Here is a 16,280-nt window from a genome sequence, read left to right as displayed (position 1 = left end):
TGAGACAGGGTCTCCCTGTAGCCCCAGCTGTCTTGGAACTCACTATGTAGACCAGGCTGGCCTTGAACTCACAGAGATCCACCTGCCTCTGCCTCCCAAGTGCTGGGACTACAGGTGTGCGCCACCACGCCTGGTAGGGCTTTCTTTTTAGATGAGCTAGTTTGAATTTGCTCATAGCTGGTTGGGTTGATGGCAGTTTCGTTACTTGGAGATAGGGGCTTCTTGAATAATTACTCCAGAGAACAAGGTAAAAACTATATTACCTTTTGTGATTTAGCCTTGGAAAAGTCATAGTATCGCTTCCATCATACTCTTGGTCAAAATAGTCACAAAATCTGCCCCAATGTCAAGGGAAGAGGCAGAGCAGTATCAAAGTCACAGTAGGAGCAAATGAGATAGATTTGACTATATTTACAGAATTATAGTCTGCTGCATTGAGAAATGCAAATCATGTAGAAACCTGATTATATCTTTCCTAGTTTATGTTTATCTTCATTGTCCGAGATGTAACTTGTTAAGAAAGCAAAAACTTTTTCCCTTACTATGAGATATAGTTGGGATACTGAATATGATATTTTACCTTAAAAAGGGAATTAACATGAACTACTGAAAAAGTAATTAACAAAAATTTTTGAAAATTCTAAACTCAGATGATCATTATTATCATTTAAATTTGAAATATCCCTACAGGCTCATTTTGTTGAATACTTTGTCCTCAGGTGATGAAGCCATTTGGGGAGGTTCTGGAAACTTCAGGAGGTTGGGTCTAGTCAGAGAATATAGGTCACTGGGGGAGTACCTTTGAAGTTTATAATCTGGTGCACTGTCCTTTCCTCTCCCTTTGCTTCCTTTCTCCTTTGAGGTGAAGAATCTCTTCTGCCCCATGCTCCTGAGGCCATGCCATACAACCCATAAGCTTGTGGTCCAGGGTGGACTGGGCCCTCTGAAACGGAACCATTCCAAATCCTTCTTCCCTTGCTTAGGTTGTTTGTATGAGAGACTTTGTCAGTGGTAAGGAAAGCAATGTTCTCGGTAAATATTATGTTCTATTTCTTACTATTATTTACAGCACCTTTGTGACTGGTTTTGCTTAATTGGTCTTTGGTATCTCAACAAGAATGGAAATTAGATTAGAAGTTTTGACATCAACAAGTATCAAGCAGAAAAAACCCTGGCCAAGAGTTTCCTGGTTGGGGCAGGTGAGTTTTTCTTTATTCCTATAATACTGGCTTTGTATGTATTGAGTATTTTCTGGAGAAGATGTAGGAATGTTCTGTGTCCTTAAAAAAATAAAACATTATCCTTAGAAGGATCACCTGTCCCTTGAAAAAGGTTTCATGTGTTCTGTTGTTATTATAATGTATAAGTTAGCTTTTTAATAAAACTGGGTCATCTTGTGGAAGAAAGCTTTTACTTTAAGAACCTTTTTCTTTCTATCATGTTTAAGATGATTGAGAGGGCATATATCATTAGGGAGTGTTGAATCTCCTGAACTTGCCTTACCAAACAAGAGTGTGTCTTTCATGAGTGTGGGATTGAGGATCCCCAGAGCTAGGACAGAAGAGGTGGGCCATCTTGTGATAATAATGATCCAGGAATGTGGCAGAGTCCTCACCTTAGAGAGTGGGCTAACCTACACAGTCCCCGAATTTATGATTATTGAAATAAAATATCACATTTTTGTGAGAAATGATACCATTAACTTTCCTAGAACAGGAGTTGTCAAACTTTTATACTCATCAGAATCATCTGGACAGGTGAATTTTATTTAGCCTGGTCTACATAATGAGTTCCAGGATAGCTGGGGCTATAGGGAGACCTTGTCTCAAAAAAGACCAAAAAAAAAAAAAAAAAAAAAAGACATTACACACCTAAACACACAAACACACACACACACACACACACACACACACACACACACGAAGGTAGAAATGGGACCACATGGGAGGAGGAAGGGGTTCAAAGGGAGGTGAGCAAGACAAGAGAGGCTAATGGGATAGGAGGAGACAAATATGGCACATCCTCTTCCATGTGGAATCTAGACTCTATATGTATATGACATGAAAGCAGAAGAGAACATCTTGGAGGTAGGAAGGGACAAGGGAGGTTAATGGGCAAATATGAGCAAAATACAAAGATAAATACTTTAAAAATATAATGAAACTCTTATTTTAAACTGTACTTATTTTATTTTATGTGTATAAGTGGTTTGCCTGCATGTATTTTTAAAAAATATTTTATTTATTATTTTTATTTTATGTGTACGCATGTATTGCCTGCATGTAGGTAAGTGCACCCATGTCATGCAATGCCTGTGGAGGATAGAAGACTGTCAAGATCCCCTGGAACTGGAGTTATAGACAGTTGTTAGCTGCCGTGTGGGTGTTGGGATCTGAACCTGGGTCTTCTGCAAGAACAGTCAGTGTTCTTATCCACTGAGCCATCTCTCTAGCCCCATGCCTGCATGTATTTAAGTGCTCTGGGTCATGCATTGCCTGAGGAGGCAAGAAGAGAGTGTTGGATCCCTTGGAACTGGAATTATGGACAGTTGTTTTCTGCCATGTGTGTTCTAGGAACCAAACTCAGGTCCTCTGGAAGAGCAGCAGGTGTGCTTAACCATGGAGCCATCTCTCCAGCCTGGTGAAACCCACATTTTGTGCACTGACTAAAAAAATAATAAAAATAGATTACTGGGCCCCACAGCATTTCCAACTCAGCAGGTCTGGGGTGGACTGGGTAGTTTGCGTTTCTAATAGGTTCTCAGGTATTGCTGCTGCGGCCCCCTCAGACTTCATTTGAAATAGCCTGCTTTTTTGGACAAAAAAAATCAGAGTAAAGAGTTCATGAATTTCCAAAGCCAAATTTATTTAATTTAAGTAAACTATATAAAAATTTGCCTATACATGCTGGGTGTGGTGGCGCATGCCTTTAATCCCAGCACTTGGGAGGCAGAGGCAGGCGGATCTCTGAGTTCAAGGCCAGCCTGGTCTACATAGTGAGTTCCAGGACAGCTGGGGCTACAGGGAAACCCTGTCTCAAAAAAAAAAAAAAAAAAAAAACTTGCCCATACAAATTTTCACATTAAATAATAGTGAATCTGGTTTTGACTGTTGAATTGGCAAATGCTCCTATAATGTTAATCTTGAAAGAAATTTAAATGTAATTGTTAGACCACCTAACCCAATAATTCTAATGAGGTATTTTATGATTTGATGTATTTTCACAGTACTGGATATAGAAGTTAGGATCTCTTATATGCTAGACAAGCACTCTGTTGAGATATACCCCTAGTTCAGACTTTTTTTTTTTTTTTGGTCTTTTTGAGACAGGGTCTCCCTGTAGCTCCAACTGTCCTGGAACTCACTATGTAGACCAGGCTGTCTTTGAAGTCACAGAGATCTGCCTGCTTCTGCCTCCTGAGTGCTGGGATTAAAGGTGTGAGCCACCACGCCCAGCAGGGGTTATTTTAAAATAGAATCAAAATTTTAGGTTATTATAGGGTATCAACCTTAATGTTTGCTTTAGATTTGTGGTATACCTGGGTGTGGAGGTACATGCTTTTCATCCTAGCACTTGGGAGGCACAGACTTGCAGATCTTTGTGAGTTCAAGGACAGGTTAGTCTACATAAATTTGTGTTGTGAATTATAATTTAATTGTCCCTCTCTGTCTCCCTCCCCTCCTCCCTTCCTTTTTTATATAGGGTCTCACTGTATAGCCTTGGCTGCCTGGAACTTACTATGTAGATGAATGAAGCTGGCCTTGAACTCACAGAGATCCACCTGTCTGACTCCATACCTAAATTACTCGGATTAAAGGGGTGTGCCTTCACACCTAAATTATAGTTGTTCTTATATGTTGTTTTATTTTCTTTTTTGGAATAATTTATGTAGATAAAAATTGAATTAAGTTCTGAGACTCGCCTAAGTCCTTTTTGTGTTTTTTTTCCTTTTAGGAAAATGAAGCTGTTTTTCTTTTGGATGATAAATTCATAAATGAAATTAATTTGCTATCAGGAAGAACAAAGAAGAAGATTCCTAGTCTGCAGCCTTTGCTGAAGGATGCTTTTTTCCTGACAACATCCTGCAATGGTTAAGTAATACCAGTATTTTCAGAAGGCTAGCTTACTGTGGTTTATAAGGAAAAAATGAGGTGCTAGTAAGAGAAATACCAGGCTAAAAATTGCATTTCATTTTTAAACAGATGCTTGGCTGTCTGGAGTCCTCACTACAGGGGAGATTTTCCTTTGGAACAAAGATCAAGACTGTTTGAAAACTATACAAGTAACTGAAAAGCCTAAAGAAATGATTAAGGCTACTGTAGGTAGGGTTTTTTGTTGTTGTTGTTTGTTTGTTTGTTTAAATTGGTTTGACTGGAAAAAGAATATGAAATATTTCCAATTACTATTTTGGAAATATATCTGTCTCTGTCTCTCTGTCTGTCTGTCTGTCTGTCTGTCTCTCTATATATATATATACATACACACACGCACACTCATTTCTGTGTATTGTATATACTATGTATTGTATATACTATGAAATTTGGAGTGGTAGTAATCTGTGATGCCTAGATTCAACTTGAGGGAAAAAAATCTGGCATACCTGCTACTTCTATGGCTAGTTTCCTAATGTCACGTAATAAGTCAGGTTTAGTGGTGTGGGCATATAATCCTAACAGCTCAGGAGACTAAAGCAGGAGTATCACAAGGCCAAGTCTTGCCTGGATTGCAGAGTGAGCTGAAGGCCTGCGTGAACAAGTTGGTGAGACCCTGTCTCAAACGAAAGAGTAAAAAGAAGGCTGGGACTGTACGTCAGTGTGAGGGTCCTGGCCTAGCATGCACAAGGCACTAAGTTTAATTTCCAGTACTTAAAAAAAAGAAAACAAACTTGATAAAGGTATTGTTGGTTTGTACTTTTATTATTGATGCTTTAGTTTTGACTTCTGGAGTGGTAAGACAGTTTAAGTTTCTTATTGCAAGGACAGCTAAATTTGCCAGGGAAGCATTTGGGAGGGTGAGGCAGGAGGATCACAGTGAATTTGAGGCCAGCCTGGACTATATACAAAGTTCCAAGTCAGCTTAGGTTACAAAATGATACCCATCCAATGAATGAATGAATGAATGAATGAATGAATGAATGGAAAAGAGGGGCTGGAGAGATGGCTCAGCAGTTAAGAGCACTTGTAACTCTTACAGAGGACCTGGGTTTGGTTCCCAGCACCTACATGGCAGCTCACAACGATCTGTAACTCCAGTTCCAAGAAATCCAACACCTTTTGGCTTCTACACCCCAGGCACACACATGCTGCATATTTGTACAGCAGGCGTAATAGTCAGACACATAAAATAAAAATTAATAACTCAGAAAATATAAATTAAAATATTTTAAAAATTAAAAATGTGCTTTTGAAAATTTACAATTTGGAAGTTAATGTTTTGTTTTGTTTTGTTTTGTTCCAACTAGCAAGCTCTTTGAGACTGTACTTGTATGTTGCTGAAAATGGGAAAAGAGTTCTGCTTATCACGTCTGGCTGCATATTTCTGTGGGAATGTTCGGAATTGAGGAATATCTTCTGTTCGAAAAGCCTCTCGTTGGTGGGTCAGTGGTCCCAGATCATACCTGAAGAAGCTGATTTTTTGCCGTCCACTAAAGATAAAGAAGCTACAGTGAATGCTGTTTTTATAAAAAATGAGGTAAAACTCAAATGAGACAGAGTGGAGTAGAGATTCCTGACCCTGTCTTAGAAGCTGTTTTATCAGGGGTGTAAAGGCACTCCTGTTTGTCAGTAGTTGTGAGGATTGTGAAGTTACTTTGTGGAAAAGATAGTTTTCTGTTTCTTGGATCTTTTTTTAAAAATGATTTAAAAAAAATGTTCCCCCCTAGTTTAGAATACGACTTGTATTGAGCATAGTGGTGCATACCTGTAATCTCAGCACTTGAGGCAAGGCAGGGAGATTGCTCCAGGTTTGAGGCCAGCCTTGACTCATAGCAAGACCTTGTCTCATGCAACTAAATAAAATAGAGAAAAAGTGTGTGTGTGTGTGTGTGTTGTACTTTAATAAACTAGAACTGGTGGTGTTAAGCAAGCCATTTAATCCCCAGAATATAATAGACTCTTTACTAAAAATAAAAATTTTAAATAGCTGCTTGGTAGTCCATAGGTATGCACTAACATCTGTTATTTAATCCACTTTTGGTAGAAATTGCATTTTTACATCAGGCTTGGTGGAGCATGCCTATGATCTCGGCACTCTGGAGGAGGGTACAGGATGATCAGAAATCAGACAGTCCTGGGCTATGTGAGAGTCTGTCCAAAAAAAACCTTGCATTTTGAAATTTTATTGCTCCCTTCCAGTGAGGTGATACTCTAATATAAATAATATAAAGCTATAAAAGAAGAGTAAAAATAACCTTATAGAAATCTTTCTGGTCATAGTAAACTTGAGACAGTATTCATGTATCTTTATGAGATGGCGTATATGTATATATTATATAATAATCAAATCAGGGAAATAAACATTTCCATGTTGTCCAGCCTTAATAATATTAATGTGTTGGGACTTTCATTTGCTTTAAGTCACTTTTAAATCATCACATTGTTTGATAGTAGTTGCCGTGCTGTCTTGTAGGAACTCCTGAACAAATTACTCTTACTAGACTTGAGAAGAGTTATGAACTGCCTAAAACATAGCATGCACAGCTTAGTCCCAGGTGCATGCTTAGTATGCTCAAGGCCCTGCTAGCCTCCCTATCCCAAAAGGAGCCCCACAAACTCCACAGCCTGATTTCCATTCAGGCCTTGCTTCTGGAGAAGGAAAGTTACTTAGTCTTTAGCTTATTGTTAAGACTTAAAATATAAGCAGGATCCTAATATTTTTCATTTATTTTATATGTAATGACAAATGTATTTGTATATATATTTCATACCTTGATTTATTTTCATATTAATTTATATTAAAGAATATTAAATTTATCTACAGCTATTTGGTGACTGCTGCCTGTGTTCATTTGCTTTTTATTCTGGAGGATGCCTGAAGTTAACATTTCTAGCAATTCGGTGGCATGAGAAGATATTTACAGCTGTAAGGTGAGGTTAACATTTCTTTTTCTTTATTTTTTAGTTAAAATTATTGTTATTTGGCACATAGGTACTTCAGATTTTTAGATGCTAATTTCAGGTGGGGTTTTTTTGTTGTTTTGTTTTTTGAGACAGGGTCTTTCTGTAGCTCCAGCTGGCCTAGAACTCACTATGTAGATCAGGCTGGCCTTGAACTCACAGAGATCAGTTTTTAAGGTTTTATGGGTCTTTTCCCCATCTTTGAGTTTTAAATCTTTAATTTAGCAAGTTTCTCTTGTTTTTGTTTTACTTCTTTTCTCGGAAGGGAGAATATGCAAATAGCAGTTTGTGGTTTTATCAGTCTTGATATTATAAAATAAATCATTTGAAATTTAAAGGGGCAAAAATATTTGTGTTTACTGTTATACCTTTGAAATGTTCAAATGTTTTTGTTGTTTTGTTTTGTTTTGAGACAAGGTCTCACTATGTAGCCTTGGCTGGCCTGGAATTCTCTATGTAGACCAGTCTGGTCTCAAACTCACAGAGACCTGCCTGCCTCTGCCTCCTGAGTATTGGGATTCTCTATCACTCCTGACCTCAAATGATCTTTTTTGTTCTTATTTTTATAGTAAAATAATTTTCTTTATTCTGCCAGGCATGGTGGCACATGCCTTTAATCCCAGCACTTGGGAGGCAGAGGCAGGTGGATCTCTGTGAGTTCCAGGCCAGCCTGGTCTACATAGTCCAGGACAGCTGGGGCTACAGGGAGACCCTGTCTCAAAAATACAAAAAAAAAAAAAATTTCTTTATTCTTAGCTCCATAAAATAGAACAAAATACATTAAAAACTTACAGTGCATATGTAAGACTTAGTAAGATGTGATTTTTTAATGAATTTTTTATCTTAACAGTATTTTATTATTTACATAAAGTAAAATGAACATCTTTAGTTTCCAAGAAGTTTGATAAATATATGTACACAGACATAATTATAACTCAGAAGAAATGTAGAAAATTTACATAACCTAAAAAGTTCTGCTTCCCTACTTGTCAGATTTTTATTAATGTTCTTAATTGTACAAAGTAACAATTTCATTATGACATTTACATAGTGTACTTTGATCATATTCATCTCCCTGTAGTCCCAACTTATTCTCCTTCCTTACTTTTATGATTCCTGTAAAAATATTTTCTGTTGGAGATGGAGAGATGACTCAGTGGTTAAGAGCACTGACCGCTCTTGCAGAAGATCTGGGTTTGGTTCCCAGCATCCACATGTTGGCTAACAACCACCTGTAACTCCAGTCTGGGGATATGACGTCCTCTTGACCTCTGAGGACATGACATGGGTGCACATACGCTCATCCACATAAAAGAAGAAAATAGTAAAATATTTAAAAACTATTTGCTGTTATGTAAAAATGCTTAAACATTTAGTTGAAATAGGTGTATTTGGATTTGATTATTGCTGGAACATAGCTATTCTTAGAAAACTTTGACACTGAACTAGATTGATAGTTACTGAACAGTCACTGAGGTCTGTATGTATATGTGCATTTATAGGGTTTCAGATAAATCCTTTAATTTTTTGTAATGAACTATATATTAGTTTAAAATTGCTCTGCAGACTTGGCATGGTGATGCATGCCTACACTCTCTGCTACTGGCAGGAGGGTCCCTTGAGCCCAGGAGTTGAAGGCCAATCTGGGCAATACAGTGAGACCTTACCTCTAAAACAAGCATAAGTACATCAAAAATAATTAAGTAAATAAAAGTTACTATCCTTCTATTTTCAGTTATTTCGTTGCTTTCTTAGGTCACTTCCGTTCCACGTTAACTGGGCACAACAAGAATGCCCTCTGTGCAGTCTAACTCCTAAGTGTGATCCAGTGAAGTCGAGAGGTGCTCTGATCTCTGCCTTCTCAAGAGATGGCCTTACCCTGGCAATGACTCTTAATCAGAAAGACCCAAAGGTCAGTAAATAACATTTGTCTTGAAAGGTAATCTATAAAAGAGAATTTATTCCAGTTTTGGGATTTGTTTTTCTGGAAGGTAGAGGTTTTTTCTCCCTTAACTACTGTTTTTGTTTTTGTTTTTTGTCTTTTTGAAGCAGGGTCTCCCTGTAGCCCCAGTTGTCCTGGAACTCACTATGTAGACCAGGCTGGCTTTGTACTCACAGAAATCCACCTGCCTCTCCCTCCCAAGTGCTGGGACTACAGGCGTGCACCACCACGCCTGGCTCCTTAATTGTTGTTTTATAATCTTTAAATTGATGTTTTCAGTTCATTATGGGTTAGTAAAGTTATTTGAATTATCTGCCATAATTTTCCAAAGTCCTTAAGAAAAGTAAAAACAAGAAGCTTGTCTTGTTGGCAGATGTCTGTAATCCCAGCACTCTAGAGGATGAGGCAAGAGGATTTAAGTTCCAGGCCAGCCTGGGCTACATAGTTTGAGGTGACTCTGAGCTATGTGGCAAAGCCTATCAAACAAAACAAAAGAAGATAAAAGGAAAAAAAAATGTTGAAGAGGGTAAAATAAAAGAAGGAAAGGACAGTGAAGAGCAGGGGTGCTTGTGGAATAATCCCAATTATTTCCAAGGCTGGGGGCAGGGAAGATTTCAAGTTTAAGGCTGGTCTGAACAGAGTAAAAAAGTGTGAAGGGCTGTCAGTACTGTAGTACTGTCTGACTAATTGAGAAAGAGTATTTAGGTATTTATTAGTATAGTAATAAATCTCCTGGCCTCTGTAGTTGTAAGTAATACATATAGTAAAATCAGTGATTTTGGGGGTCTTTGTTTTTTTCCTCCTAGGCAACTCAGGTATTATTTATAAACACATTGAATTTTGTTACTCTCTGTGGTGACCTTAAAGGATGTAGCAATAAGAATCCTGTGGTTCCAGCTACACTCACTAGGTAAGAACATATGTATTTCTAAGTAGTGCTCTTATTTTCTTTCCAATAATTTAAGAAGCTTAAGGCTCTAATAATTCTATAAATATCTAATAAAGAATACAACTTAGTTTCAGCATTTTTCAATTTATTTATTTTTGTTTTATGTGTTTGAGTGTTTTGCCTGCATGTATATAAGTGCACCCATGTCGTGCAGTACCCTTGGAGGACAGAAGAGGGTGTCGGATCCCCTGGAACTGGAGTTACGGATGGTTATTAGCTACGCTGTGGGTGCTGGGTTATGAGCCTGAGTCTTCTGCAAGAATAGCCAGTGCTCCTAACTGCTGAGCCATCTCTCCAGTCTTACCTTTAGCATTTTTACGTGATAAATTCTGAAAGTTGCTTTATATAAGGAAAGTGTTAGAAAGTACACAGACATAATTTCTTTTCTTTTTCATTGATTTCATTTGTTCTTAGGAATGGAATCATGAGTAGGTAAAGCAATGCTAGGCTTAGGTGGAGAGGCTAGAATGAAAAAGCCTGGAGAGGTGAGCGCATTATTCACTCAGAGAGGCTTAGTGTTTATAGCCTTCTAACATTTGCCATCAGTGGTGATGAGCTATCAGTAAGACTTACATGAGATTAGAGAGTACAAAGATTTCTTCTTGAGCCCCTAACTTCTTTTTTTCTGAACACTTTCTGTGCCATTCTCTGAATTTCCTGGGTTATTCAGGTCATCTAACCCTTTCTCTTCCATTTTCTTTCCCTCCAAAACAGTTCCTTTCCAAGAATATACTGGCCTCAGCTCATTGACAGACTTAGGATGTCTGTCATTTTCACAATGGACGGAGCTGGTCTTTTGTTCTAGTGACACATTAACGTTGCCTGGGAATTAAGTATTAACAGGGACAGCTCTGGGAAGAGGCAGTGTGCTACTGAGTGGGGCTTTTAGCAACTTCCAGAGCGGGTAGGCATGGCCTCAAAATCTGTCCTTCAGCCTTGGTTATAGACTCCAGTAAGATTCTATTCATTCCGATTAAAATGGAGTGACTAATTAGCTCAACTCTGGGAAGTATTTTTATTTCTGAGTTGGTTACAAATCTAAGTAAATTTCTAATGGAGTATTGTTGAAGTAGTTATCCCTGAGTAAGCCTTTTTTTTTTTCCAGGAAGTAAAGTTCATGAAATTTATGTGACAGTTGCCTACTTGTGTGTGTGTTTCCCTATTGCTTGGAATAGTCTGTAATTGTCAAAGACAATATAGAGAGTCCTTTTTAAACATGTCTCTGGCTCTTCCTAGGTCATACTGGGTAGGTGACATCAGCTGGACGAATGATAGTCTGTTTCTGGCTTGTGTGTTAAAACGTGGCTCCCTGGTTTTACTGACCTGCCTAGGTGAATTGCTAACTTTAATTACATTTGGTTGCTCTGTTGAATTTGGGCCAGCTGAATTTATTCCTCTTCATCCACTAATAACATATAGGTAAGACATTGGAATTGTTTTATCTACAGGAGTTCTTTGGGGATTAATTTTACTATGTACTTTTAAAAATATATAATTTCATCTCTAAATTTGTCTTTTCTTTCTTTGAGTCTGTCATCTCAATGTCTGTTTCTTATCTGTTTCTTATTATTTATAGTTTTCTTCTATTTCTTTTTGTGGCTTAATCCTGGTGAACATTGTGACTATGTAAGTATAAGTATTCATTAGTACTGAAAGTTTATCTTCTTTGGTATAAAAGAGAATAAAATATGGCATTTATTGTTCTAAAGGATAGCATTGAGATCAGTTAAGAACTCAGAATCAACAAGTTTTCCCAAAGGACAAAAATTATTAGTATAATGTAGTATAATGGACTTAGCTATATTTTAATTTGAGTTGTAAAATGAAGTAGCAGTTTGGCTTTTTAGTCAGACAAATCAGGATTCACATACAATCTCCTGCCCTAGTTGCTTAAGCAAGCACATCGTTCTTTTTTTTTTTTCCTTTTTTTTGTCTTTTTGAGACAGGGTCTCCCTGTAGCCCCAGCTGGCTTGGAACTCACTGTGTAGACCAGGCTGGCAGGGAACTCACAGAGATCTGCCTGCCTCTGCCTCCCGGAGTGCTAGGATTAAAGGTGTGGGCCACCATGCCTGGCTGAGCTTCTGTTTCTTTACCTGTGAAAAGAGGGTAATGGTAATCATTTTCTAGGATTGGTGGACTAAAGTAAGATTATAAATTATTATAGGCAATTCTTATGGAAAGTAAGTGCTGAGTGAATATTCATTGTTGATTATACCGTATGTAGTGAGATGTATTTAGAAAGCTATTTTTTAATAGAAAAAGGAAAGTAGCACTGAAATTTATCAGTCTATAGAAAGGAAACTAGATGGGTATGTCCTTGATTATGCTTACCAAAGAAAATCAGTGCTTAATTAAAAAATATGTTTAATTATGTATGTGTGTCTCTTTGTGGGTATAAGCCTCTGAGTGCAGATGCTGGTGGAGGCCAGAGGAGTCGGATCCTCCTGTAACTGCAGTTATAGGCATAAACCACCTGTGTGGGTGCTGGAACTGAACTTGGATCCTCTGGAAGAGCAGCAAGCTCTCTTAACCGTTGAGCCATCTAATAGTAACTACCTTATAGGGTTTGTTTGTTTATGTAATCCTGGCTGACCTGTAACTCATTATGTAGACCAGGATGACCTCAAACTCAAAGATCTGCCTGCCTCTGCCTCCTGAGTACTGGGGTTAAAGGCCGTACCACCACACACCTGGTTTAGTGCTTAATTTTTAGTAATAGATAAATGCTAATGTAAACCTGTCATTTCCTGCAGTGAAAGTATTCTTTCCTTCTTATAGTCTAATTTGTATTTACTAGAATTCAGTCATAATCTTCTTCAAAGGTACAATTTTAAGGCTTTTCAAAAAATTTTTTTCTAATAGATATTCATTATCCTTTTGGGTTTTTTTTTTGTTTGTTTTTTTTTTTCCTGGTCTTTTTTGAGACCGGGTCTCCCTGTAGCTCCAAGCTGGCCTGGAACTTACTATGTAGACCAGGCTGGTCTTGAACTCACAGAGATCCTCCTGCCTCTGCCTTCTGAGTTCTGTCCGGCCATATCTGTATTTTAATAGTTTTCCAGCCAGAAAAAATTTACAATATATTTGATTATCTGTCTCCTTTTATATTTATAAGGACTTAATTCACATTCATATTACATAATCAAAATTAGATATATCATCATAATAAATATGTATCTATATGGGAAACTCACTCATTTAATTTTAAACTTCACTTGCTATTATTCACTTCAGATGACCTTCTATTTTTTTCCTTTTTCCTCATTAATAACAATTGTACTAATAGCTCATAATTAGATTCTTTATAAATTTCATGTGTATGAGTACATTGCCTGCAGGTATGTGAGTGCACCTGTGTCGTGCAAATGACTGCGGAGGTCAGAAGAGGCTTCGGATTCCCCTGGAACTGGAGTTAAGGATGGTTCGTAGCCAGCATGTGGGTGCTGGGAATCGAACCCTGGTCCTGTGCAAGAGCAGTCAGTGCTCTTAACCACTGAGCCATCTCTCCAGCTCCTATTTATTTATTGTTTGATCTTTTTGAGACAGGGTCTCCCTGTAGCCCCAGCTGGGCTGAAACTCTCTATGTAGATCAAGCTGGCCTCGAACTTGAACGCCTGCCTTTGCCTTCCCAGTGCTGGGATTAAAGGTGTGCACCACCATGCCTGGCATAATTAAATTCTTGTAAGTATATTTAAGAATTTTAAGAAGGAAAGCCAGTCACTTAACTCTTTAATAACAAAAAGAAGTGGCCTTAATTCTTTTATGAAATAGGTTGCATGTAGATTAAAAAAAAAACATAATAAATGCCACAATTCAGGAAAAAGTTTGGAAACATGTAAATACATATGTCTTGATCACTGTGTTGTATTTCCTGGAAGGTAAATATCCATTTAATATTTTTGTATCTGCATGCTTTCTCATCATTCTTGATGCTTATTTGGCCTTTTCTTTGTTCTTCTGCCAGGTGTGATGGCACACACCTTTAATCCCAGCACTCAGGGAGGCAGAGGCAGGCAAATCTCTTGTGAGTTTGAGGCCATCCTGGTCTACATAGTGAGTTCCAGGCCTACTGGGGCTATAGGGAGACCCTGTCTCAAAAAGACCAAAAAAAAAAAAAAAAAAGTTTTTTTCTCTTACTGATTCTTGAATTTTAATGTTTGTTTAGACCACAGCAGTTTATATTTCAAGATTCAAACAATTCTGTAGATTCATCAGCTTCTGACAGTGATCCTCTGAGACAGAGGTTTTCTGTGAAAGCACACTCAAGGCTGCCTTACCTTATTGTTTCTGATGGTTACATGGTCACAACTCTTCGATTTCTTGAGAGCCAGTCTCCAACAGTGCTCATGAGAACCCTGCTACTTGATTCGACTCACAGGCTTGAGAAAGCATACCAAAGTGTAGTGTTGTCTAAGGTAAAGTGCCTTTTCTAAAACTTGCCTCCTTGTCCCTTCAGAGTTAAAACTATTGCAGTAATGTCTTTTAGCTATATACAGTTGACAGAATTTTTAACTGCTTGTTATAGAATTACAGATAAAATTTTGGTCTTAGACATCTTTTGTCTTTTTCTCTGTAGCCAAAAGACAAAGGGCTGAACTTGCGATCACTGGATTCCTTAAGGTCCAGCCTGTTAAAGCATCAAGGAAATGAAAGTTCAGTGCATTGCACTGTCCCCAGATTTTTGCAGGCAGAAGAAACAATGAAATTAAATGAAAAAACAGATTTTCAGGTACTATTAATACATATTGACTTTATTCTAAAAAATACATTTTGTTTTGTTAAGAATAGATTGGAAATAGTACAGTGATTCTGTGCATAAGCCTTCAGTAGTACTTAGTGCCATTTTTCCCCTTGTGTTTAGGATTTTGACGGAGAAGAAACTAAGGAATGTGAACAGTTTCCAAACAACTCATTCCCTTTTTGTAACCAAAAAAATGATCCACTGTTTAGCGTGGTCAAGGAAGGAAGACTGGAATTTGCATCTATGTTTGATATGTTACATGCAAAGGATGATTCCAAGGAGACAGACAGAACCACCACAGACCTGCATTCTATCCAGAAAAGACTGCTTGCAGCATGGAGTATAGGAATTTCAAAAAATGTAACAGAAAAGAAATTAATGTTAAATTACACAGTAGTTTGTATCACTCATTTTTTCTATATTCTTCAGTTTATAAAGTGTCCTTTCCCCAAATTTGACCTTTTTTTAAGCAAGAGTCTGAAGCATAATGCCTGGGTACTTTGTATCTTTCAACTTTTTTATCAATGTCTATCAATCCACTATTGGGATATGAGATACAGACAAGATGTGGGACACTTGATAAAGCTCACCTCAAATACCGTAAAGCTTTTGCTGACTCAGCAACAAAAGAATCAGTTATTTTCAGAGAAACTTTTAGCCTGTTTTTCTTTACTTAGAATGGTAGCTGACAATTTAAATGGCATATACAGTCTTCAGCCCGAAGTTATTTCGGCATCAGCCAATGGAAGTAGAACAGCAGAGCAAGACTCCTTGATGGTGCCTATTTTTCAGATACTTCAAGGCAATAGTTCTCAGGAAAGTTGGTCTTGGGAGTCAGCATTAAAGCTTCACCCTCAGTTGACAAGCCTTGTTCAAAAGCCAGGTCACAGGTACAATTACTAATTTTGTTACTAAAACACCATTAGATTTCTTATGCTCTTGTAATAAGAAATGTATAACCAGTGGTTTTTAGTATACTTTATAAGGTCATTAAATTACTAGTACTAGTCACATATAATTTTTAAATATTTTATATATTCTTAAAATTTTTTTAAATTTGTTATTTTTATTTTATGTGTATGAGTATATTGTCTGCATGTATGTAAGTGCACCTGTGTTGTGCAGTGCCCATGGAGGTCAGAAGAAGAGGGTGTTGGATCTCCTGGAACTGGAGTTATGGATGGTTTTAAGCTACCCACCATGTCGGTGCTGGGAATTGAACCTGGGTCCCCTGAAAGAGCAGCCCAAGTGTTAACTGCTGAGTCATCTCTTCAGCCCCCTTATTTATTACTTTTATTTTATGTGTATGAGTGTTTTGCCTGCATGTATGTAAGGGCACCATGTGCATGCAGTGCCCCTCAGAAGCCAGAAGAGGGTGTTGGGTCCCCTGAACTGGAGTTACAGATGATTGTTAGCTGCCATGTGGGTGCTGGGACTCAAACTCAGGTCCTCTGCAAGAACAGCCAGTTCTCTTAACACCAACCCATCTCCCCAGTCCTGTCTTATTTTGAATCTGGAGCTGTTAAGCCTTCTGCC

The 16,280-nt window shown here is 37.8% G+C and overlaps 1 protein-coding gene across 1 annotated transcript in view; it reads left to right on the top strand.

Moving 5' to 3' along the window:
• Positions 1-16,280, top strand: part of Cplane1 (ciliogenesis and planar polarity effector 1) — a 135,699-nt gene that overhangs the window by 1,846 nt on the left and 117,573 nt on the right. Inside the window, exons 2-12 of the mRNA XM_029567798.1 lie at positions 1,070-1,199; positions 3,955-4,090; positions 4,203-4,322; positions 5,462-5,691; positions 6,979-7,085; positions 8,871-9,027; positions 9,864-9,967; positions 11,243-11,425; positions 14,169-14,418; positions 14,580-14,732; positions 14,865-15,634. Coding sequence (XP_029423658.1) covers positions 1,119-1,199; positions 3,955-4,090; positions 4,203-4,322; positions 5,462-5,691; positions 6,979-7,085; positions 8,871-9,027; positions 9,864-9,967; positions 11,243-11,425; positions 14,169-14,418; positions 14,580-14,732; positions 14,865-15,634 — 2,291 coding nt within the window. The 5' untranslated portion in view covers positions 1,070-1,118. The remainder of the gene's footprint in view (positions 1-1,069; positions 1,200-3,954; positions 4,091-4,202; positions 4,323-5,461; positions 5,692-6,978; positions 7,086-8,870; positions 9,028-9,863; positions 9,968-11,242; positions 11,426-14,168; positions 14,419-14,579; positions 14,733-14,864; positions 15,635-16,280) is intronic.

The sequence above is a fragment of the Nannospalax galili genome, unplaced genomic scaffold, assembly GCF_000622305.1.
Source record: "Nannospalax galili isolate Female #2095 unplaced genomic scaffold, S.galili_v1.0 scaffold139, whole genome shotgun sequence".
Lineage (NCBI taxonomy): Eukaryota > Metazoa > Chordata > Mammalia > Rodentia > Spalacidae > Nannospalax > Nannospalax galili.
Note: the sequence above shows the minus strand (reverse complement) of the source record. Positions and strands in the feature narration are given on the sequence as shown.